This window comes from Dermacentor andersoni, chromosome 5 (assembly GCF_023375885.2).
Source record: "Dermacentor andersoni chromosome 5, qqDerAnde1_hic_scaffold, whole genome shotgun sequence".
NCBI lineage: Eukaryota > Metazoa > Arthropoda > Arachnida > Ixodida > Ixodidae > Dermacentor > Dermacentor andersoni.
Genome location: NC_092818.1, coordinates 148,628,002 through 148,653,339, shown reverse-complemented (window position 1 = coordinate 148,653,339; position 25,338 = coordinate 148,628,002). Strand labels below are relative to the sequence as shown.

The window sequence follows — 25,338 nt, the reverse complement described above, 5'->3', positions numbered from 1 at the left end:
GAGGCATAACATTGTTGTTAGTGACAGTGATTACACGGGAGACAACTGCTTTGTTATACATCACCAGCGATTACGATGCCCAGTAGCCTCGGTATGGGAGACTCCACATTAGATGACGCATGTTGTGAACCTGGCCAAGGTATATAAACCAGTTGACATTTGTATGTTATACGGCTAAGCGAATAGTTACGAGTTTGTGAGCTACTTGTAAATCACATGGGTATCCAATGACGAATCATAAAGGTCGGCGAACGTTCAAGTTCATTGGATGCTCTACATACGTGTGTGTAAAAGTCCGGTTTAATGAGTCACATTCCTGGCACCATAACAGTCTCGCCATATCATTGCCAAAGATTGGAGATCGAACACGCGAGGTAGACTTCTGGACCTGTTACTCTGAACAAACATGTACATTATGGTGATTAGTGAAGACTACCCCCAGTTTAAGGGAGCCTGAACCGGGATACATTAGGCCACATAATGCTAGGCGCCTTACACTCGAGCCTTCTTTTTCTGCTCCGGTGTTGCTCAGAGGAAATACCATGACGTAGGCGTTATAATATTATTATCTAAATAACGTAGTTTCTGCCGTTTCAATGAAATCTGGGTGAAATCGCACCATTGTGTCTTTTCTTAGTCAACGTTGCAGTTAGGCTAGGACCTTGAAATTACAAAAGGCTTGTATCTAGTAATATGACTTCTTACTGTTGGAAACAGGAGAGCTAAAAAAAAACCTTCCTTAAGTCGGACAGTTATATCATCATTGATAAGGTATTATTCATAAGGAAAATAATTCCTTACCAGAAGACAAAAGGACACGTGCCTTGCTTAATCAGATATACGTCGATAGATTGGCATATAGTGTTGCTCTGCAAGAAGTTCGTGACCAGCAGATCACTTTCTTGTCCTGTCTGCTATTTAGGGCGTAGTCAATACCTTTATTGTTAATGAGGTAGTTTTTTACTGATAAAAGGTTTTTCGTAAATTGTCCAGGTGAAAGCCGGCAGTCCTGTATGCGTTCAACGTTGCGACTAATGGCGAAGCTGTGTGGTTTTGCGCACCAAAATAAATGTAAATTTCTCTCTACCTTCTTTCTAGTCCCTGGCTTCTTTTGTCCAGTGTACCGCAGCCAACCTTCTTTCTTATATATATATATATATATATATATATATATATATATATATATATATATATATATATATATATATATATATATACATCATCGCTATCTCCACCCCCTGTCGGATATCCAATACGAATTCACATAGATAGAGAGGACTCAGGGGGTTAGAAGGAGGGAAAGGGGTCTCGAGATAGAAAGGGTATGCTTTGATATCTTGAGCTCACAGTGCGAAAGAAGAAGGACTGGTATTCCTCAGACTTTTCATGCGCGCGTGCTCTCCGAATACATCCGAGAGCGACGCATTGACAATCTTATGAAGACGTCTGATCTGGCTGGTTACTTTGTCGCAGTTAAAAAGCACGCTTTATCCGCTCATTTACCAGCCTTTTTCCTAGAAATGTCCCTTACATGTAGTACCGTAATATTGGTTTGCTCACGTGAATAGCCTTACATTGTGGCAGTAGGAGTGCGTCGCTGTCTGTTAGGCCCTCACTGTTCTCCGCGGTGCACAAGAACGATCCAGTCAGGTTGGTCTTGAGCGAAGTGCGCGACAGGCGCCTGGAAGGGTCCCCCTCGCGGACAGGACGCTGGTAGTCCACTGTCCTCCCGTTCAGCTTCCATGTGAACCGGCTCACCCGTGGGTTGGCCTTCGCCTCGCAGCGCAAGTGCACGGCGAACGAGCCCACCTGCGACCCACCGCATGAGGATATCACGCGCAGGTACACCTCTGGCTTGTCTGCGGGTGAAAAGAGTAACAGAGGTTATAATTCTTCGCTTACACGATTCCCAGACACACCCCTCCCCCCTCCTACACACATAAACACTTTTCTGAATCTTGCTGGACCTCTGACCTCGAAGCTGCACCAGTGTAACATTTGTAGTAGGGGCTTTGTGAAACAATTTATCACCGGACTCAATCCAACACAGCTGCAAGGAAAGATATACTCACGGCAGTATTGAATGTGGTAGCACAGCGCATTTCCACACACTTTCCTAATCCTGGTCAGCTATGTGGACTAGAAACTGTAGCGCCGTAAAATAAGAAAGACTGTTTGTCTTCATTAGTTGAGTTCGAATCATGAACTGTGCGACTGTGACCCTCTACTCAACAATCGCATCAGATTACCAGCCAAAAGAGAGACCTATAAATTTACTCTCGTAGTTCCCAAAATGACGTTAACAATAAAAATGAAAGGTACCATCGGAATATCCGAAATCTATTTTTTCGTTATATAAATAAACTTCCCACATGATATTAACTGCAAGGATTGGCTTTCGCAAGAAATATAAAAAAAATTCAAATTGAGAAAGTATATGTTGCACTAAGCAGACACCATCCGCTAATTGCAATCGTGGGCTTTGAGTTATCGGAGTGCCAAAATATATTTAGACGCTTTAATCTAATTAGAATACATATACACGTACTTATGGTACCCTTATGCAGTGTAACGATGAAATGCTATCGCATTCTCATCAGCAATCATCCATACCATAGTCATCAGACACGATTTCTGAAACAATAATTATGCACCATAACCTCAGAGTTGACTCTATACAGAGGGGTGTGGTTACAATTTGTAGAAAAGAAATTTCCATACAAAGGAGGAACAGGTGCTTTACTCGAAGCTTACAACTTTAGTAAATAACAACATTGATATTGAGTAGCAGGTTAGGACGCGCTAGCTCAGGAAGACCTCTCTGCCTTCTTTCAAAGAAATTCTCGCTCGACAGTTGTATTACTTGGAGGCGACATACAGTGTCACACGTCTTGCAATCTTAAGTTCGTGAAGCACAAATGCACAGAAAATTCTCTAATAACAGCAAGGTATCACTGCAATACATTTAAAAATGCGATTATAGAACGCGGCAAGAGGGCAAGCATTAGGCTAGTCGCAGCTTCTCTTCAGTAATTCCGTGCTATGAAGCTTCCTAGAACATTATGAGATTCTGAGATTTCTTCTAACGCGCAAACGTAGCAACCTGCCTAGCACACAGACATGCATATGTGCATTTAGCTGGTTTAGTTTACACAATTCTCGTTCTCGATAGTTACCACGAAGTGCACTTGCTTGAAAAGGCTGCTCATCTGTTATTGTTTTGAGGCATCAGGCTTTCCTGCAATACGAGGGTTTTTTCACTGTCGTTGCCTCCCCTTCAGCAGTAAGATGGTAAATAAGAGTACCGGACGTGATTTCGAAATTCTATCAATCACCTATTCACTGTGGAATAAGATCTGGTGCACGCGTCTGCCTTCAACGGCGAGCACGGAGAACAGTCTATATTGCCTAAGTTTCTGGGATTACAAATGATTTCTGGTCCCTTGTTCGGCGAATTCCACGAGACTCCAGCGAAGGAGCGGGACCAGCGGTGTGCATAGAAGTCATGACAAAATAAAATAAAAAAGAACAAGCGGCCGCGGAGAAGGAACAAACATGCGGCATGCATCTCTCACTGCTTTCAACGTTGTTCCCAGAAACGAAGGAGCACGGGCGCAGACGCCGCCTCTTTGCAAGAAGGGATTTCCTTTCGATCAATCAGTTGTTCTGCGTTAGGTAAAACCAATTTGCCTTTGCTCTTGTCTTTTTTTGTTCTTTCATGCTAAACAAATAAGATGCATAATGTGATGACAGCGGCACTGAAATATTTCGCAGCGCACGGTCGGCAATACGGACAGGAAACAAAGTATTGCTGGGAGCTCCTAAATCATTTGCTCGCAGCTGCACACTTCTGTGTGTATAGCTGAGTGGTTCAATACCAAACCGAAATAGAGAGCAGTTATTCAAGAAAAAAGGCAGAAAGCGTACGGGCATGGGAAAAAGCATGCTATAGCAAATAGTTGAATTGTGTACGGCAGTCTTAACAATACCGAGCTACCTAACATTAGAAGCACATCATTGTGATACGGGCTTTACCGGAAACATTAGAAAAGGGACCCTAGCATAGATGCTGTATAGAAAATCTGAACAGCCGGCTATAAACCATTGATATATAGCACAGATGGCAACGTCTGGTTGCGGTTATCTCGCGCACGAAGGAAAAGTGTGAGATAACACGTTATGTGATTATAACAAGTGAATGAGAATCCCTATACATAGAGTTTGCATTTCCATGGCACGCGACATCTTGTTAACAGATAAAACTTGTCCTTTGAAGCTCTTTTTAAGGTCCGTGCTACCAAACAACACAGCAATTTCTACTACGCTACGGTACATTACCGACGAAAAAAGGTGATCTTGGATTGTAGCGAGAAGAGACACGGACAGAGACTAGAAGCAAAAAGGAAGAGCGCTTCTAGTCTCTGTCCGTGTCACTCCGCGCTACAATCCAAGATCATGTTAGCGTACCAACTCGCCGAACTTTCTATCCTTTTGTATGACAAAAAACAGCTGCACTTCCAAACTTAAAAGCGACGACGCTTGCGTGAGCCCATTAGCGACAAGATGAGCACAGGTACTATATCAGAAAAGAGGCACAGCCGGCGCCACAAATAGGCACCAACGTCTCTTGAAGCACAGTTAATAAAAAAAAGTTTGCTGCACCAAGAAAGAAGTCGTGCATGTTACTTGGACTCCTCAAGGGTTTAAGTGCTGTGTCCTGGCTCTCCATCTACTTCACGAAATATTTTACTTATTCTCCTGTTCGACCATCAACCAATTAAATTGTCAGCGTGTCCATATATGATAAGGTTATTTTACCCTGCGCAATTTCATCCTAGCATAATTTAAACAAAAATGTATGCGTAAGATCGCGGGATATACCAGTTGCCGATGTGCAGCAACCGAGACACGAGAAAGACGCAGTCGTGGGATTCAGTGTGCGCAGTCAAAGTCGGCCACAGGGTAACGAGGCTAAACAATCAGTACCTTTGTTCAAGATGCTTGTTTTATAGACGACCGTAGTAGTCGTACTTTCGTAGGCGATGTGTGCAGTGAGCATGGGAGCCTGTACATTGGATATACCTAACGTTCAGTGGTAGTCCGCTAGAAGCTAATATAAAAGCGCCGCATTTAGCAACATGTCGCTGTTCAATGCTCAAGCAGGTAAATCCTTTATTCAAATCCCTTTCTGAAATAACTAACGGGAAACGAACAATGCAAGCCACAGCTTGGATCCCACATTTCAGCACTGTTTAATTTTTTTTTCCTCGTGCACTTCGCCCGGTGGCATAGAAGTTTATTTAAACAAAGTGTGGAGGCTCTCTTCAGGTCGAAATTGCAGTAGTGGATTAGCGAGCTTTTGTACCAGAGCCAACGTCTATAATTGTCTGTCTGATTTTTTAATATCATCGCAGTTCCTGATACCTTTTCTCGATTAATTATCGTTCCCAGGCAAAACCGCAATGCATGGTCAATGTATATTCTAGACTCTGGCGCTGCAGCACTTTCAACAGTTCACTGAGTTTTCAGTCGCCATAGTTCAGTTCCAGGTGACGGAAGGTCTATAACAGTAATCCTTGGGACGTGCTCTGATTTAATATTCGTCGAAATACTTTTTGTGTGCAGTATGTCCTCTCTTCGCTGAAATTCTTTATTCTTGCGGAAACCGCCGTGGTTGCTTTAGTAGCTATGGTGTTGGCCTTCTACGCACGTGGTCAGGGATTGAATCCCGGCCATGGCGGCCGCATTTCGGTGGCAGCGAGATGCGAAAACACCCGTGTACTTAGATTTAGGTGCACGTTAAATAACTCCAGGTGGTCCAAATTTCTAGAGTCCTCCACTGCGGCGTTCCTCATAATCAGATTGTAGTTTTGGTACGTAAAACCCTTTAATTTATTTTTTTTATGCTTGCGGAAGACACCTTTTATACTTGCTTGTTTTCAAGTTCTCACGTTCTTACATGTTTACAGGCCTTAGATTCTCAAGTATTAATCACACTTTTGTGTACTTGTGTGGTGCAGCCGCCTGTGATGGTTATATTGTGCCGCGCAAGACATTTCTTCTACGGCGTTTCCCTTACATAGGTGTGGAGTTTATGTATATACTACTTCAGCCTTATTACTCTGCTTGTCTGCAGTCAGCATGGTAGCGTTATTCAAACAACTTGTTAGACTTTCATTAAGTACACTTTAACCTGGAAAACATTGCGCCCGCGCTTATAAACCGTTTTATTAACTAACACCCAAAAGTAGCTACTACTCTTACTCATCTTTCGTCCGCTCGAAGCTGTGGAATAACAGCAGCCTCGCATATTAATCTAATTCCAGCAGAAAGCATACGTGCGGTCCGTACACTAATATAGGTATTTCAGAAACGACATTCCTGTCTCGCTCAAGGAAAAAAGAAAGCTATCAAAAGGAGCTCTCAGCGAAAAGCCTATCTCCTTGCTCTTTTCTCGGTATTACCAACAGCTCGACTAATATTTTATGTTTGCTGAGCGTTCCGATAAGCTGGCCTTCCTTGGACGTAACAAACTACCTTAAGTCGGCACGAGAACAGCGTACGCCTTCGAAAAGAAAGAACTCACCTACTAAAGTTGACTCAGCGCTTCTCTACAACCAGTTACTTTGGTTTTAGGTGCCGATGACGAATATTTCTCATTCTGCGAAGCGATAAATAGCGGAGCAGACAGGAGAACAGCGATGAAAATAGCTAAAGCAAAGCGCCACTGATTCGGATGCAAAGAATGCTACAGGCACGAGGGCACGTCTACTTCCGGAACAGCGTCATCGATCGGCCCCTGTCGGCAAAGGAAGGAGTTAGTTGTATATTGCTGGTTTTTCGCTGTGTGCAGGCAGATGTCCCAATGTTTGCTTTTATGTCAGAAGTTCCGATGCGTTCATGCCAGCGGTCGTACCATGCATGAGAGCACTTGGTTTCGCGCTCAAGAGAACGTAAACATGTCGGCTATGCATAATAAATACAAACACGAATACCCAAACTGAGTACAATAAATATACACACTAAAAAAAAATAAAGTGTTCTTTGCCAGCCTTGATTACATACGTAGCAAAAATGGGTTAATACTCATCACATTTGTCTTAATTACGGTTACATATAGATACCATCTCTGAATGTGTGCAAATATAAACTGCTATTCTCATGGAATTCTTCAACCTTATGAAATACCGCCTAAACAATACCATTATACTTCAGCAAGGAGGAAATAGTACAATAAACAATAATACGTAAGTGGCGTGCGCGTATCTGGCTAACACTAAGCTACTTTTGTGTAAAATTAAGTTCCCTGGGCTTCTGGGTGAAAACCACGACATGACTGTGAGGCACGGGGTAATCCGGATTAATTTTGATCACCCGGGGTTTTTAACGCGCACCCAATGTAGGGTACGTGGGCGTTTTTCTTTTTTCTTTTTTAATTTCGCCCCCATCAAAATGCGACCGCCGCGGCCTTGATGTGACCCAACGCCTTCGGGCTTAGCAGCGCCACGCCAAAACCACTGCATGGCAGGTACTTCTATTGCCGAAGAAACTCTGAAATTGCTGAAAGGTTGGAAGCCTTTACATGTGACACATGTATTAGACACAAACGCTTGGTACAGCCACTTTTAACAGCGTTGTTTTACCGGCTCGTGTGCAGAAAGAGAAGTCGGAAAGAAAAAGACGGCGGCTCTTTTTTATAGCCAGCATTGGTTGAGGCTTCATCATCATCACTATCATCATCATCATATGAACTATCGAACTCACTGCGCGAATCACGTGAGCCTGCAGGAGCAATGATGTCAGATTTGTAAACAGTTGAGCCGCGGCCGAAGTGCTTTATTATGACGCCTCCATGAATGAACTTGAGCACGCATGGCACCCCGGGAACTTCGAGGTGCGCACGTCTGCGGAAAGATGCTCTTAATTAGTGTACGCAAAAAGGGTTGTTCTGTGTGGCACTTGTTCGTCGTGCGCCTATGTATAGTGGATAAGCCGTGGGTTCCGTCTTGAAAACATAAGTGGATTGCTGTGTGTAAACAATGGCACAAGGAGGAGGCAACAGTTACAATAAGATGACTCGTTTTTCCCATGTTCTATCTTAACAAATCATAACAAGAAGAAAATGGATTTGCAAAGAGCGCGTCCGTCGTGCGACAGGCTCTCTCTTGCGTAAATTAAGCTCGCTACAAGCTTTTTGCGAGGGCTAAATGGTTATACACTAATCTTCTGGCATTAAGCCCCATCCTAACATTATTTCTTTTTCTTACGTTTCTCTTTTCCCGGAAAATTTTTCGTTGTGCGGAGCTAGTTCATGCTATAGGATGCTCCAGAGCCATAGAATGGAGCGCATTATGGACATACGTCGGAGCATCATTCTCCTGGTGGTCTATTAAGACCCGTGAAAACCAAAGACGTCGCATTACGGTAGCTAACTTGCAAATTCTGGAGATCAGACGGCAGTTAAAGGCAGTATTAATAAAGTTTGAATAAATTTACATATTTATCTTAACCTAATAGAGATTAGTTTGTTTTCTGTATATACATATTGATTTTCAATATTCAAGAATAACTTGAAGGCTAGTAAAACATTTGAGCTCCTAAACTAGCGTAGAATGCTGAAACAAAGAAAAAACTGAAAGGCGCAGAACGGACATGCAGGGAGCAGAGGTTGTCCGTTTCGGGCGGCAACATGCACACGCCAAATAATCGCTTCCCTGAGAGTGCTGATGCGGACTGACGCGGAGAGATGGGAGTACAAATTGATATTCATTGGGATGACAGGCACTTTTTACCCTGTTTGTAATGTCAAAAGTTGCTACTTTCTTTGTGTCCGGCATGGCACCTCGAAAGACTGACGATGTGATTAGACAAGAAGTCGCAGTTTCACTCGAAAGGCAAATCAAAAAGCAAAACAAAGTATTTCCACCTCGCCGTAGAGCTCGTATGCGAAAACGACAGGTGTCTCACGCTTATAGCTTTCTTACAAAAAAAAAATCTGTACTGTAAAAAAAATTCACCGACGATTATGATACTCCCTAATGCAAAATTTGAGCACAGCTCTAAACGGATAATTATTTGGCGATATATTGGCTGACGCGGACAAACTGTCTCACGTGGTACGTTCCAAACAGAGCGAAGTGTGGCGCGACTGCCTCGCTAGTCGGGAGATCGCGAGAAGCAGCGCATGGCTGACGCATGGTAGCGATTCACAGCAGCCGCTGCAGACAGACCTCCGCTCATGCAGCGCTTCCATTAACAGATGACACGCACCTTCGATGATCGCGCCACCGCGAACAGAGCGGAGGCGAGCAAGCGCATCGAGGTAATCTAACGACGTGCTACTTTGGCGCCATCTCGTAGCCATCGTCGCCATTGTCAGTCTTGCCCGGCACTAAACTTCTCACGCTTTCGCCACACCAGCCGCCTCCGTTTGCGCCCTCGTGGTTCCGCTGCACCCTCCTCTTCCGCTTTCCTCCTCGCATTATCGTCGTTCTTGCCGTCTTACATCGCCCGCTGCGCTCCGCGTCCGCTCTCATCTTTCGCTGTGCTCGTTCGCTCAGTTACGAGGTTCGGCGCCAACGCTCGCCGCAGGAACGGGTGTCTGTAACTGCGCTCTAAAGAACAACGTGTATAATAATGGCGGATACTCATCCTTGCATAATAGTGACACGTGTACTTATTTATCCTTTCCTCGGGGACTGAATTTCACCAGTTAACAAAAATAAAGTTATCGGTCAGCGCAAGACACGCCTGCATGATTTGGAACTCACCCGAAGTTTATCGTTGATTCTAACTGTTGTGTCTGTTGACATCAAATCTTGCGTAATCTGATTGTGTGTTTGACGCAAATTGTCTAGTACTTTCTGGAAGGCACGCAGGTACCAGCGATTAGCCTTGAACCATCAACGAGTAATGAATAAATGCTGACGTGCTTGACCAGTTGTTCAGATTTTCGACGATCATTGACGTTGCTCGCCGCTATTCCGGTGTCAGAGCGTCACTTGTTCCGTTGGGAATAAGTTCGCCTACTACAGAGTTACGTGATTCACAGTTGTCGCTACTGCGTTCTTCACCGTCACTACATCATGATAGTAGTAACAATTGTAACTTTAAAAACTGTAAAAAATAACGTCATAGGTTTGAAAAACGTAGAGCATACAGTCTTATACACACACGAACGTAGAGAGATAAAAGCATGCTTGTTCTCGCACCTGCCACGCATCATGAGACCACCATCATACCCACCATCACCACAGTGTTCTAGCTGCTCAGTCTCCTCGTACTTCGTTTTATTCGGTATAACTTGCCGCCGACTACAGTGACAGTGAGAACACCCCTGGAGCGTCCTCATCATTGTTAACGCAATATAGACTTAACTGGGATATGAACTTAACTGGGATTTGCACATCAAAAACCCGTGCACGAAGGCCTATAATAAGCTGTGCCTTTTAGGACGGAAGCTGAAAGAATTCTCCCTTAAATGCTAAGCTTTAGGCATGACGTACCCTTGCTCACCCAGTATTTGAGTGCGTTGCTATTATGTGGAATCCGTGTTAATCGACAGATATCGCTAGGACTGATCGCGCACAGCGTTTTGCAGCTGCAGTGATACAAACTACGCGACAAGACAGGATCCAAGGAAAGGACAGACGAGTGCAGTCATTTATTTTATTTGTTTATTTATGACATACTGCAGGCCGTGAGGCCCAAGCAGGAGTGGAATACAAAAATATAACGATGTTAAATTGTAACAGCCAAATTCAAGCAAAACGAGCTGTAGGAAATAGCGCTTAACAATTCTAATTAAACAACATGGTGGTTACTTATAAGATCAATACAATCCACACAATCAGCCGGCAAGGAGTTCCAATCAGAGATTGTCCGGGGAAAGAAAGAATGCTGAAATAAATTAGTCTTAGCAAACTACGGGGCAAGAGAAACGTGGTGGGAATGTCGGGTTTCTCTAGTTGTCGATAATGCTATGTACAGTTAGGAATTTAGTTCATGTTTCTAGTTAATTAACAAATATAAAAACTTCAAAAGAAAGGAATTTGCGGCGGGACTGAAGGGTTGGGATTAAATTCGATTTCATTAGAGCTGAGATGGAAACGGTTCGACGGTGCTGCGAAAAAAAGAAACGGACGGCTTTCCCTTGGATTTCCTCAAGTGCTTTTATGTTAGTGGTAGTATGTGGGTCCAAGAAAATGCACGCATATTCTAATTTAGGCCTTATAAAGGTTTCGTATGCTAGTCTTTTAACCTGGATTGGCGTATCTTCTAGTTTAGGGCGCAACAAGCAGAGTTTACGTAAGGCAGAGGAGCAAGTATTAGAAATGTGTGTGTTCCAGGTTAAGTTGCTTGTTAGTATCACATCAAGATACTTATATTCGTTCACCTCTGTAATTAGTCCTGAACCCAGAGAAACAGAGAATTTAAATGAATTGAGTTTTCTAGTAACGTGTAGTAGAACTGTCTTTTGTAAGTTTAGTTTCATACCCCGTCTATTGCTCCATGTGAGCCTTTTGTTGGGCCGTGTTTTGTGCAACCTGATCATCAGCTGACTGAATCTGATTGAAGATAATGCAGTCATCCGCATACATGCGAATCTGCACAGGTTCGCTAATCACATCGACAATGTCGTTACAGTATAACAGAAATATCAGCGGCACAGGCACTCTGCCCTGAGGGACGACAGATGTGACAGAAAGGGTACGAGATTCATCAACGTTTTCGGATACATATTGGTTGCGCTGTTTTAAATACGTTGAAACAACTAGGCATTAAGAAAACGGGAAGTTTTCGATCTGAAGTTTCTCGATTAATTTGCCATGTGGTACAAGGTCGAAAGCCTTGCTGAAGTCCAAGAAGATTAAGTCTACCTGGCCGGCCCTGTTAATGACGGACGCAAGGAAGTGAAATACGGTGACTAACTGTGTAACTTCCAAAAAAGTGTTAAGCGTTGCTACTCTGGGTAAGCTCAATACTTGTTTATGTAAGAATTTTATATAAATTTTGAGCAAAACACCGCTTGCCGCAGTAGTAAAAACAGATACAACGCTGAACAGTTGGACTTTGAGTCTTTACGTATAGTGCGCTTTATTCGTCAACGTTAAAGGAGAGGAAGGGAGGGAGCAAGATGGAGCCACTCAGATGCCTCTGCCTGTTTGCAGAGCGAGTAACAAACGGCAGAAAAGCAAAGGAAACCTGCTCCGTCAGAGACATGTAGAGCTTGTAAATTTATCACAACCGATATTTTTATCCTGTGAGTTTGCCATGCTAAATAGAGACTATGTTGTGGCACTCGAAGCCGTCTTTCATCTGGGTATTTATTGAACGAAATCGAAAGCATGAGTCGCTTCAGTAAACGTGTAAACACACTTAGCCTAGGCAGGGAAACGAGGAAATACAACGCTGTTTGTAGAGGCTCACTGGCGCCAATGCGGAAGCACTTATACAAGGCATCACTCAACTATGGCTGCTAAATGTTTACATGGTGCAACTGTCACTTATCAAAAGAATGTTTGCTGAGCTGTTCTAAATGAAAGCAGTTTAATTTGTGTTCTTGTTCCGTTGATCACTCCTCCCCCGGAAGTGGCGACATAGAAAGGGTTCATTTCTCCAGAAAAGCCCAGATTTTCCTCTCGCACTTCTTTCAGAAAGCGCCATCAACATTAGTTGAGTGCTTGCGAAAAATCTGTCAGTATTACTGACTTAATACCTGACGCCCAAACCAAGACATGTAGTAAATCTTGGCAACATAAAAACAATGATTAAGAAACGATGACTTGTAAAATTTACAGATGAATTATGAAGGCGACAACTTGGTAGACATGTACAGGGTAACCCATGTCTGACCACCGCGTCGCTTCCTGCTTTCAACATGGCGAATGACCTAGTTGGAGCACGTTTGTATAACATATTTGTTAATGTCACCGTGTGCAGCTGCCAAAAGTAATCTGTATGAGATAGGCGTTGTCATACTCTGATATTATTTGAAAATAAAACCCCTAACACTATTTTCTTTCTGTGCAGTTTTTGTTTTGACATGCACTCTGATAGCATTGTCGCTCGCTTTTCGCAATGCAGCGTAGTAAGGGCCCTGACTCCAGTTCGTTGGGATATTCATTAGGTGGTTTTTCTTACAAGCCCATGAGTCAAATTATCGGTCACGCCGAATCTTTGACGATCACGCTGAACGATGGTACTTACTGCTGTATGGGTTTGTAGTAAAGTAATCACTCGCAAAAGGCTCTGGCAGAATGTAAGCCATAACGCCACAGTTCTATGCGCAGTGCTCAAAGATAAAGCCTTGCCACTGCGTTGTTCGGATGCTTTACGAGCATCTCCGCGAGGAAGAGTGTGGCTTGCTGCAGGTAGACATAGAAATGCACTAGCTGCCGCTTACTAATCTATCCGAGCTCCACATATAAAGTGCAGTGTAGTCTGAAGTCTTTCCTAATACATACAGGAAAGATTAAGTGCTGCAACAAATTTGAGCAAGGGTGCAATAGCCAAGCTACATCTATCCCGCCTCGCCCTGACGTCCCACCCCCAACATTCACCGCTCACACTCCAGTTACGAATGGTTGAGGAATCTAAGACGACGACAGATCACTTCTACCAAATATGCACTGTCCTGGGGAAAAAATCTGCCTCGGCTTGTCTCGGCTTGCCGCGGCTAGTCGGTCTTAGAGCACGTTTATAGTACACAAATCGCTGGCGACATGATTTAGCTTGCGCGGTGAGCCGTGGGTGTTTACTGCCGGCAGCCGCTGAATTTAGAGGCACCATCCAAGGACAGCCTTTTTATACTGTTGAGTGAGTGTTTACGACAAGATACAGCACAACGACGACGGAAGCAAAACCCGATTTTAATATCTTGCGGCTCCGCGCATGTTGACACAGCGCATACACGCGGGTACAGCGCTTTAAACGACGCACCAACTGGAGTCTGTATAACTGCATTCGTGCAGCCATACGGCGGCAAACAAAACAGCTTCGTCGCAAGAGCTGGGCTCCCTTATATAGTTCGCTGCATACTGGAAGCCGTTTTGGAATTGTATGGCGCATCCTGAAGGCTCTCCGTACTACCAATATCTGCAACAATCCTACGGCTGCTTCGTGCGTAGCGACTGGCCAGTCACCAAAAGTTCTAGCGGAGACATTTGCAGACATTTTCGTCTCTCCTATGTCGAGTGACACCACAAATGGCGACCTTCCTTCTTTGAGAAGTCAGAGTACTATGACTCCTTCCTATAGTCCAGTCTGCTAGATTGACGAGGCAAACTTCATTCTTTGAGAGCTACGACACGCGCTCAGCCACTCCAAATGCCGCACTGCATCAAGTGAGGACAGTGTGACGTATCTAGCAATGTGGAACATTGACACAAGTTTTCATGACCGTATATTATAATGTTACTGTTATAATAAATTATGGGGAACGTGTGTAATCCCTGCTGAATGAGAATCGTTCATGAGTATACCAATTTTAATGCCCGGGCGCCCTGCAAGGCACCGCAAGTCCTACCGGCGAAATGTCATCAAGTTAATGGAGCGATTGCTTCCTGTTTCGTGTAGATGTCAGAAGCTTTCGACTCGGTTACACATGAGGCAATTATTTCGCTGTTGCAACCGCAGGAATTCCGGGTCGCATGCTCAGCTTTGTGCACAATTTTGTATCGGAGCGTCGGGTGAAAGTGCGTGTCGCAGGCATAACAAATGAATCCCGCACTGTGAAGTGCGGTATTCCACAGGGCAGCGTGTTCTCGCCTCCTCTTTTTAACAGTGTAATCCGCGTGCTTCCAAGTCACTTGCCTCAGGACCGTGACTTTCTCTGTGAGCATAGCTATCTATGCAGATGCTATTGTTCTGTGGATCAGCAGCCCTTCGTATACCTTGGCCCGCGGCTTCGTGCGAGCTTGCAAAGAGCTCTGAACGCGACTTCGGAGTGCTTGGGTGAAGTCGGCCTGCAGATATCACCTACTAAGTCAGCTGCAGTAACTTATAATCCTCAAGAACGTGCTCGTTAAACAATGAGCCGACTGTACCTTGACCAGACGCACATAAGCTGGGGGCAACAGCACCGTTATTCCGGTTTAATGTTTGATAATCGCATCTCTTGGCGTCCTTCCGTTAAATTTTTACGGCGCAAACCGCAATCCTTTATTAAGTATATGGCCGCCTTGACTGCTAGAGGTGGCGGCTGCGGCCAAACAACGGCTCTGCTGGTGCACCAGTCGTGCAGTCACGTAGCTAGCAGACCCGACAAGCCTATATCGTATTGAGTGTCTGCACCGCTCATAAAATGGTCAATCGCTCCTTGATCGTCTAATTCACCGCCAGTTTTCTCGCATGGGAAAAATGATGGAATTATTTATGAGCATTGCTGGCATGTCTGAACATTCTGCTTCAGTTACGTCTCCACCTTCGAAACGTACCACCCAGCACGTATTCCCAATTTATCTCACTATTTCTAATATACAAAAAAAAAGTGTGATACTGTATAGCTATGCTGGCAATATTCCAATTTGCTCAGTAGCATATGTTCAAAGGAATTCCACATTGTCTTCAAGTGAAGTGAAGTATTCACAGACGCATCTGTACAGGGCGGCAGCCAAGGCTTCTGTAGTTTCTTTTCAGCCCTTCCACTAAAGTGTGATGTATATTTCACATACCCCATCCATTCTCGTCAATAACTGCGCAGCTAGCAGCGATTAAAGTTGCTCTGAAATACGTGGAATAGGAGTTAGCCGCATCAAAGATTCCCATCTTTACGGACTTCCGCGCTGTTCTTAACAGATTACAACGCAGTAAGATTGATTGTCCAGTCGTGTTCAGAATTACTGACTCTGCCAACAAAATTACATAACGTGGGCGTTGCTCAATGGATACCTTCGTATACGATTGGATCACCAGAAATGTAGAAACTGATCGGCTGGCTTCAAATTGCACTCATAACGACTCTGCCTTAAAATTTTGTGCAAGCTTGATGACGCTCGTCTGCTGATTCGTCGCCACCTACTCAAGCAGCATCCAGACCAGCGCGTCACAAATGGATTGGTGGTGTGAACGTGTGCCAATGTGTACACTGACAGGAACGTGTCGCCAGGTCATCGTGTACGTCTTGCAGTTGCTGCAAGGCACTTCAACACCGGATCCAGATATTAGAGTGTTCCACTTTCATTGCACATCGCATGGTGTACGACATTCGACGAATGTTTGTGCTCTAGTGGTTGTGCGTCTCGACGCTGTCAGGGTCATGGCGCTCTCATTACTAGTCTAGGAATAACTAACGTAGGTTAACGCTTGTAGCTTATTTCATTTTTATTTCAAATGACAAAAACCTCAATCACTAGTTCTTCTATTTTACTTTTCTTTAGTAGAGGGACCTGCAGTGACCAGCCTTACTGTGTTTGTTCTGCTTTACTCTGAGATTTCTCATTTTCCTCTTCCTTTCCTGTTTCCTCGCCTTGCGATGTGCCATTTCAATGTTCCTATCTCTCCTCCTTTCTGAAAAGTACGCAGGTATTGTGCCGCTTCCGGTGGCAGTAGCCAGCCTACTCGTCGCTTTCGCTTTCTTGTGAAGTGTATATACGTTTTCAAAACAAATAAATAACTTTTTTGTTTGTTTGGCGTTAGCAGTAGCTCACTGCTGGAGCCAGAAAAACCGGGGAGCATTAACACTACAACGACTCAGGTCATAATAAAGCAGAAGTCGTGTACTGGTCGCAGTCGCTTCAAGCAGGTGGCCTTAAAAACACGCACATCTGAACTGTGGACCGATCCTAATTCTTTCACCCAGACGTAAGTTTCCGAAAAGCGGGGAACTGAGAAAAAATTTTTATGAGCATTCAAATCTGTGAAGGTGGATGACTATTCAAACTGTTAAGGACACGACACAGAGGTGACACAGAATGTGGTACAAAGGTACGAACTCATTTGCCTTGATTTTTACATACGTTCGCGTGGACAACCGGACCGCCGCCCCGAGGAGCCGGAGGAAACTAGACACGCGTGATGCTTTGACGGGACCACCACCGCGGGAGAGTGGAAAGAAAGTAGATACGCAAGCGCTTGGAATGCCGAAGAGAGGGCGGTGCGCGCATAGACATGGCCGACGCGGGTAGAAGTGCAGTATTTGTTCACTCTATAAACTAGGGAGGGCATTGCAGGAGTGAAGCGGCCGATTTACTCTTCAAAACGTCGTTTTACTCTTGTAAAATGTCGAGTGGATTGAAATGTATTGTTCACTCCGTCAGCAAGGAGGGAGTGAAATGGGCTTTTCACTCTGCCCTTCTGAGAGAGAGTAGGATGCCCGTTCTACTCTTGTGGCAGTAGGGAACAAAACGTAGCGTCAGCTTCTTCTTCAACTGTAGGAGGCTGTCCCTGAACATAGCAATGTATCACTCACGCACACTGAGCAAAGAACCCACCGTTTTGCTTCTAAGAGAACAGGCAGCCACAGTTCAAAGCAAAATGGAGCGAGGGCTCTATTTTTTCACTCGGAGTTGCTCCACAGCGCTCGCGCTCAACATCGCGGAACAGCACAGAACCGGAGAAAAGTAATCCATCCAGGGAGCAGCAACTAGCAGCGACGAAGGCCATCCTGGGAGGTCGTGTGTCAGCCAGGTCGCGTTGCCGCGAAAACACGGCAGTCGTTCGTCATTCATCGGATATAACAACAAATCCTCCACGGTGAGTGAATTCTAACTTAGGAGTCCCTTCTGCGTATATGACATGTTATCGCCAGGAAGTCGTGGCGGCGCTTAGCCGACGCAATTGACAACGGACTAGGCAGGCGCGCTGTGTCTCTCGTGTAAATCGAAAAAGCCAGTCGTCGCGATAACTGGGTGTGATTTTATCACTTGCCGCTATCCGTAATTGCTTTGAAAATTGCAAACGCTGCCAGAACCATGGTATGCTATATGAGACGTGAGGCGAGAGGACTCTTAAAATGATTGTGTGTCTCGCCCATGGGCAATCTGCGACCATTGAAGTTACGTGCAGCGCCAGTGCTAGTTGGAAACAACTGACGATGTGTGTGCTGTGCTATGTGATCTCTCTCTATCTCCCTTCCCCATTTTCATCGTCCCGATCCCGCTCCCATGTGTAGGGTACCAAACCGGTTAAGCTAAACTGGTTAACCTCCCTGCCTTTGCTTCTCCACTTTTTCCTTCCTTCCTTCCTTGCCGCGGGCATTCAGCTGCATGCTGCAAGACGTCAGTTGGGCGCGTTATCTTGAACTTACTGAAAACGCATGAGGAATTCATATTTTATGCTGAATAATGTATAAACCCCATATAAGCGATCTTGCGCGCGACAGCTACCAGCGATGCGATGGAGATGGCTGTCGCGTTCGCTCATCGCCTGCAAGTCGTACTCCGTGCGAGCGACAATTTTTAGCGACGTCTCTTCGGTGTTGCCGGTATGATGGCTGCAAATACGCATCGAAGCTAGTGTGACGCGTGCTTTAGTAATTTAAGTTGATGCACCTTACTGTAAAAAGTAGCATAAAATATTTCTCAAGGTCTTGCAGTAGGTTCTTATCCCTGCACGTATAAAAATTCAACCGTTTGCTTGTTCCGCGCGACAGTCGGTAGTACTTGAGCGATGTATACATCCAGTTCCGGCTTCGCGCTATTGGCTAGTCGCTCATGGCACTTTCGGGCGACGAGCGACGAATTCTAGATTTCCAGAACTGAGCGATGTGTTCAAGCGATGGCCCTTTTTGTCGCTCGAAGCCGTCGTTCGTCGCCGTCAAAGAGAAAATCGCTTTCATGGGGTTTAGCCCTAAGGCTGAACTGCTTTTTGCTCATGTATTGAAATGGTATGATTATATGCCTGATTTTATGTCTCCTGTGGCGGTTTTCGAGCACAGTGCGAATCTGAAAGGGTGCCTGTGTCTACGAACTCGGTGAATTTTCAAGCAGCGAGTCATGCATCGGCATCGAATATAACAGCTGCTGTGTGGAATCACAATTGCGAGGGCACTTTGCACACGCTTATTGTTTTGGACATGCCTGTGCATTTGCTAATATGAGTTCGCGTTTCAGTGTTATGTCATATCAACACCTAAATCTCCCTTCCTCTGGGGGTTACAAGCACAATGTGTGCATCTTGCTACTGCATGGCATGCCTTCAAGAATGTAAAATGCTAGATTTCGAACTCAGCAGCAGTGGAGTCTGTCAAAAATGAACTCCATTTTGAACTTCATAAATGAAAATAAGTTGATGCCTTTTAGTAAGCTTAGATGCTGGCAGCAGTGAACTTTCTTGTTAGTATTCAAATGTGGGTAAGCTTGCATAATAAGCCTTGTTGCCCTTTCTTATAGGCACATGCAGTCATATCCATTGAACTGGAGGACCATATTTTCATCCCTACTGAGCGTCATGTTTGCAGATATGATCCTCAAATTACGGCTTGAGCAGTGGCACAACCAGAGATGGTGCGGAGGGCACACTGGGCACGTGCTTAGTATGTGTCACAAGGGGTGTTTGCGACACACCAGAATAATGAAATACTTATGACATCGCACAATGACCAATATTCTATTACTAGGAGTATTTTAACATTGGTGCTGAACGAGGATGAACTCTCGGTTGTTTATCTCTTGTTTAAATCTCAAAATTGAAGTTACTTTATCAGTTGACGGTTGCAGTCAAATGTTTTGCATGTATTACAGTAGGAAAACTAAGAGCTAAGACTTTCTATTAGTGCTATGAGCTTACTTCTTGACTGTCATCATGAATAAAAGGAAAATCAGACATCCGCCCGTCCGTAGAAATTGCTACAAAGGAAACCCATACGGGTTCCTCGAAAGAAAAGCCTCATAGTTGAAGAAAAATTCGTCCTGGTCCGGGACTCGAAACCGGGACCACCGCCTTTCCGGGGCAGCCGCTCTACCATCTGAGCTAACCAGGCGGCTAGCAGGTGGCAGGGCGAAGTCGAATTTGTCGACAACACGAAGCAAAGGCAAGTGTTTGACGTAGTAGTTCTGCGGAAACCTGCAAGGTGGAGAGAAGTAATGAATAAAGGGAAAATCAGACATCCACCCGTTCGTAGCAATTGCTACAAAGGAAACCCATACGGGTTCCTAGAAAGAAAAGCCTCATTCGACAACACGAAGCAAAGGCAAGTGTTTGACGTAGTAGTTCTGCGGAAACCCTCAAGGTGGAGAGAAGTAATGAATAAAGGGAAAATCATACATCCACCCGTTCGTAGCTATTGCTACAAAGGAAACCCATACGGGTTCCTCGAAAGAAAATCCTCGGGCTTTTCTTTCGAGGAACCCGCATGGGTTTCCTTTGTAGCAATAGCTACGAACGGGTGGATGTATGATTTTTCCCTTTATTCATTACTTCTCTCCACCTTGCGGGTTTCCGCAGAACTACTACGTCTGACTGTCATCATGTTGCTTTACACCATGTCCTCGTGATGACTTTTGCAAACGATATTTTTCAGGCACCCGCTTTATATAACCCAAGAAGCCAGCTGCAAGTACCCAAGGATATCAAAGAGCCAGCCCAGCAAGACTCCACGTAGTGCAGAGGAGCGCACGCCAAAGAACCAAAATACGTTGCCATGCAATTTGGACGAGAAAACTAGAATGTGGGTATATTGGGTGTACCATTTGACTAAATGTCAACAAAACCTTAAAGATGCAGTGTGTCACACAAAGATTAAAATTCCCACGTGCACTAGGCAGTCATCTTAAGCAGGGTGTGAGACCGGGTTAGTTGGTATTCCATGCTTAAGTGACTAGCGCAGGAGTGGACACGGCACACAAAAGGCGACAACGACAAGTACTTGTCCCTGTCGCCTTTTGTGTCCCCTGTCCGCTGTTGCGCTAGTCACTTCAGTCATCTTAACATGTCATATTTTTGCAATGTCTCTGATGGGAAAGTCAAAATCAAGTATGCTCTCTGGAGACAAACACATAGCAGTAAGTGTCATTGAAAAGTTAGAAATGTGTATAAAAAAGCTGATTAGTTTTGTGAGAAGTGACTACTTTTTGTCTTGCCTCTCAACAGATATATCCATGCGATTAAAAAATAGTGGTACAATGAAAATGCATATTTGCTTAGTGACTTTATACATACTTGCAATGAGCATGGTGCCTGTGGTCACTATAAAAAGCAACAGCTCATGCTTTGTTAGGTGCTTACATACAATTAACAGCTTTAATAGCTTACATTTAACGGCACGTGAACGCAAGGGTGCAAATACGAACTACTGTGATTCTATTTTAAATGCTGGCATGAAGCAGGCAGATTGTCATGTCTTCCTTTTGATCTATATTTTACACTTAATTTTAGAATTATGGCTTCCTTTTAGGTTCCAGAAAGGGGTAGCAATGGGGGGAAAGTATCTCATGTTTAAGAAGTCATTATCGTTTACGTACATGCTCACGAAACCAGTTCATTAGAACCGCTCGTGCCTCCCGAAGCGAAAGCAAGGAGCAATTAAAGCATTTAATTGTGTACACCGTGGTGCACACCTTACGTCTTAGAAGCCGGAGAGTCAGTTGGAATTTAAAATTTTAAAAACGTAAAATTGTGGTTTCTCCTTTTGTCAAACAGTCATATAATAGCTTCTGGCAGATATTTGATATTTTGATTAGGGTGACTCAGTCTACTTGCCAACCAAGTATGCTAGTGGAGGTAGAGATGTGTTCAATGCGAAGAACTGAGAGCAACTGGGTAGAGAACTTGTTCATCAATTGGCGGATGTGTACATGCAGTGTTATAATATAGTTTTATATAATTTTTATAAGACAAAATAAAGTTAAAGCATTTTTACACATGGTAAATTTCTGGAATTAAGACAGAATGCACAGTGAGGCGATGTATTAATCTTCCCAGGCACATATGTACTTTTTTTTTTAGACGAAGATACTGCGAAGTGTGATAATTTTTCTTACTTTAACGCATCCTAACCGCTTCAGTAGGAAAAAAGCTTTGGTTTCAGGTAGTTGGCTCATTGTGCAAGTATATGCATAGTCGCATGCAAAATCTACGTGCATGGAAAGCATGTGTGAACAGGATGGCGCCTTTCTCAATGATTAATTTGCTTCCTTTTTCTTTTTCGTGCACTTCCGTGCCTGTACTTATGCTTATGTCGCCTTTGATGCATCATATTCATCACATCTGATTTTTGGCTCACAGCAAAAGCCATGCTATACTTTAGTTAGATTGCATTTTTAACGAGTCACAATTATTGATCTTCTAATTATGCAAGCTGCTCCTCGGAAGTATAGCATTCTTGCCGTAATGGGAATGAAAGCCTAACAAATAGTACAAGAAATTTGATGTGCAAGATTTAATGACAATTCTCCTTGCAGTTTTATACTTATTTGCTACACACTAGATAACATTGTAAATATAATTTTATATATTTCTGAGAAAGTGTAACGGATCAATCCCAACAGCACCAGGAAACTACTTTCGTGAGGAGGCAAACCGAAAAGGAAATATGATACTCCTCTGTGCCGCTTTGACACTGTACAGAGAGAGAGAGAGCAAATGATAAAGGAAAGGTAGGGAGGTTAACCAGGACTGAGCCCGGTTGGCTACCCTACACCGGACAGGATATTGGTGCAGAACCACAACAAGACACACTTAGAAGCAATGGGGTGCAGCCGGTACATGAGTAACTTTATGTGAAATATAAGCAAAGCTGGCTAGACTTGCGGCCTCACATGAGAATATACAACATATTTCTAAATGCACTGTGCTCCCCGTCAGGAACATCCATACACTGTACAGGACGTTTTCAAATGAGCTGCTGTCTGAGAATATGGCACACAAAAAAAGTTTCTTGCACAAGTTATCTACATTACCAGCCCCATGCTTAGCAGTTCATCTGGTAACCTCTGCCATATAAACGCATGCGTTTTGCGCCACAAATGCATTTGCTGGCCAGTAATGTGGTGCATATTTCTCTTCGATCATAGTGTCAATAGTTTGTGAGTTTGCAACGTTTGTTCTATGTTTAACTTTCCATTGTATACTTTATTTTTGAGAAGGTGGAGCCAATTAAAAATAAAGGATATTTCTACATTGTAATACTGATGAAACTTTAGAGAATATACCTATGTTTTATTACAAGATGTGTTCTAAAGTTCATGAACATCATTGTAATCTGATTTTACGTGTTTGTCAGTATGGTTCTCAAATTATTCAGTTTGTCTTGTGACTGATCAATAAAGATTTCTAACCTTTTAAGAGAGAAAATGTTTCATTTGAGTAACTCGGCGACTACAGATTACATCCCATTCACCAAGCACAAGTGCAGAAGCTGCTTATGAAGTAATCAAATATTCCCCACATGTAAGTATTGCGAATGCCTTCTAACGTGACCATTGATCTACATCGTGCTTTCACACTATTGGGAAGAGTACTAGCACTCTGTTCTAAAGGAGTACTAGCACTCAGTTTTGGGGAGTAGAAACATTCGGCTTGGAGGAGTAGAAGTACTCGATTTGGAGGAGTAGAAGCACTCGGTCTGGGAGAGTACTATTACGCCTGCGGGGAGAGTATTACCACTCTGCGGAAGAGTACTAGCATTCCCTTGCGGTGGAGTAACAAAACTCTGTCAGGAAGAAATATCCTACTCTCAAGAGGGTCGATCTACTCTCGAAAAGAGAGTGAAATATGGGACAAGCAAATACTCCCTCGAAGAGAGTGCCCGGAACTCTTTGTTTTTAGAGTGTTCTTATCAGCTTAATATCTGACACTGGTATTATTTGTACCTAAGATATTAATGTTATTGTTGCAAGTTCATGGTGAAGTGAACTTGCATTTGTGAAATGAAAATGAAACGAGTTTGTGGTTAAGTGCGATAAGCGAAACCCGTTTTCTTCTGCGCTAAACTAATTACTGCGCATTGTGACAAGGTTTTTAGTTCAACAGATGTTCAAGCAATAAAAATGAAAAGACAGATAGAGTAGCAAACCGCAATTCAGCCGCTTAGTATACATGGGCGCCGCAGTATGAGCAGTCAGAAAATCTGAAAGAAGTTTTGCTCTCCACTTGACTATTGCGATTAGGAAAATGTTGGTGTCATAATTATTGAAATACGCAAAAGCTAACCGACAGCAACTTCAATTCTCGTTACAGCTGATATGGTCAGTCACCTTAACTGATTTTGCTCATGACGGTGGGTTCTAAGATAATGTACAACACACCTTTATTGCTTTGAAATAGACACCTTCATAAACCCTTACGTCAATATTTAATAGGCTGCTCAAATGCATGTTGTAAAATGAAATCAACAGTACAACAGTTTTAATAATCCATCACACCAGGCTAAGAAACTTTATTAAAGAAGAACACATGAAGAATTTATGTAAAGACCATCTGTGTTCATGGAAAAAAATCGAACATTACCACACGTTTATTTTGAGAAATATAAGAGCTTAAGTGATATTTAGTAAAAAAAAAAAGAAGGAGGTAATTGATAGCCTTTTCTTTCACAAAAGATTTCTGATGCTCTCGCACCATTCGACGGCACGCCTTCTTCTTCACGCGATGAAGTGCATTAGAGCTGGCACCTGGGCCCACACTCTCAAAAAGGTCGAGTGCTATAATCATTAGCGAAAAACCTGTTTTCAGGCAAACTTTTTGTTGGATATGTCTTTTATGAAGACGGCAAGCCAATGGTAAATAACACGTTCGAGTTAAAAGCTTTGCGAATTCTGCCCTTAAAGCGTCGGATGCTTCAGAATCTGCATTTAGTGGCGAAAATTAATTATCGGCTTGACGCAGGACTTCTAACATATCCGAAAGAGTTCCTGATAGGAAAATATTGAGATAGAGCCGGCGAATAAAAACCAGGTGCTCAATGATACCGGCTGAGGGAGTGAATTATGTACGTACAGAGCTTTCTTTCCCCCACCCACATTGGCAAAATAGTTCACTTGAAGACCAGCGCTCAGGCGAACTACACAGAGAAGGACGACGCACACTGTTACACATAGGACACGTGGACGCGCATAGTAAAATGACAGAAGCCTAAATGTTCAAGATTAAACGTGTTTTCCTGTGCTAGTGACGGAAGGGAGTAAAAGATGGGCTGGAGGGGAGGGGGAGTGCAGCATTCTTTCGCATGGTATCAAAATGGTTTATGTAAACAAGCATATTCACGTATAGGCAGGCCTTGTCAATCCTAAGGGCCTAATTCTTTGTGGCAAATGGAAGTAATAAGAGATATACTGTTTTGACAGTAAAAAAAAAACTAGCAATAAAGAAATGAGAAGACAAAAGTGTATGCGGACCTTTTATGCGTTGCAAAGTTCACATTATATAGTACAAGTCCGAATTATACATATGCAGGTACAC

The 25,338-nt window shown here is 43.7% G+C and overlaps 1 protein-coding gene across 3 annotated transcripts in view; it reads right to left on the bottom strand.

Moving 5' to 3' along the window:
- LOC126531390 (cell adhesion molecule 4-like) overlaps positions 1–25,338 on the bottom strand; it is a 545,870-nt gene that overhangs the window by 19,026 nt on the left and 501,506 nt on the right. For 2 of the 3 annotated variants that reach the window (XM_055071137.2, XM_050178898.3), the window contains one exon: positions 1,575–1,859. In XM_055071137.2, coding sequence (XP_054927112.1) covers positions 1,575–1,859 — 285 coding nt within the window. Of the gene's footprint in view, positions 1–1,560; positions 1,860–25,338 lie in introns of all 3 variants that reach the window. The other variant, XM_055071136.2, reaches the window with a different exon arrangement.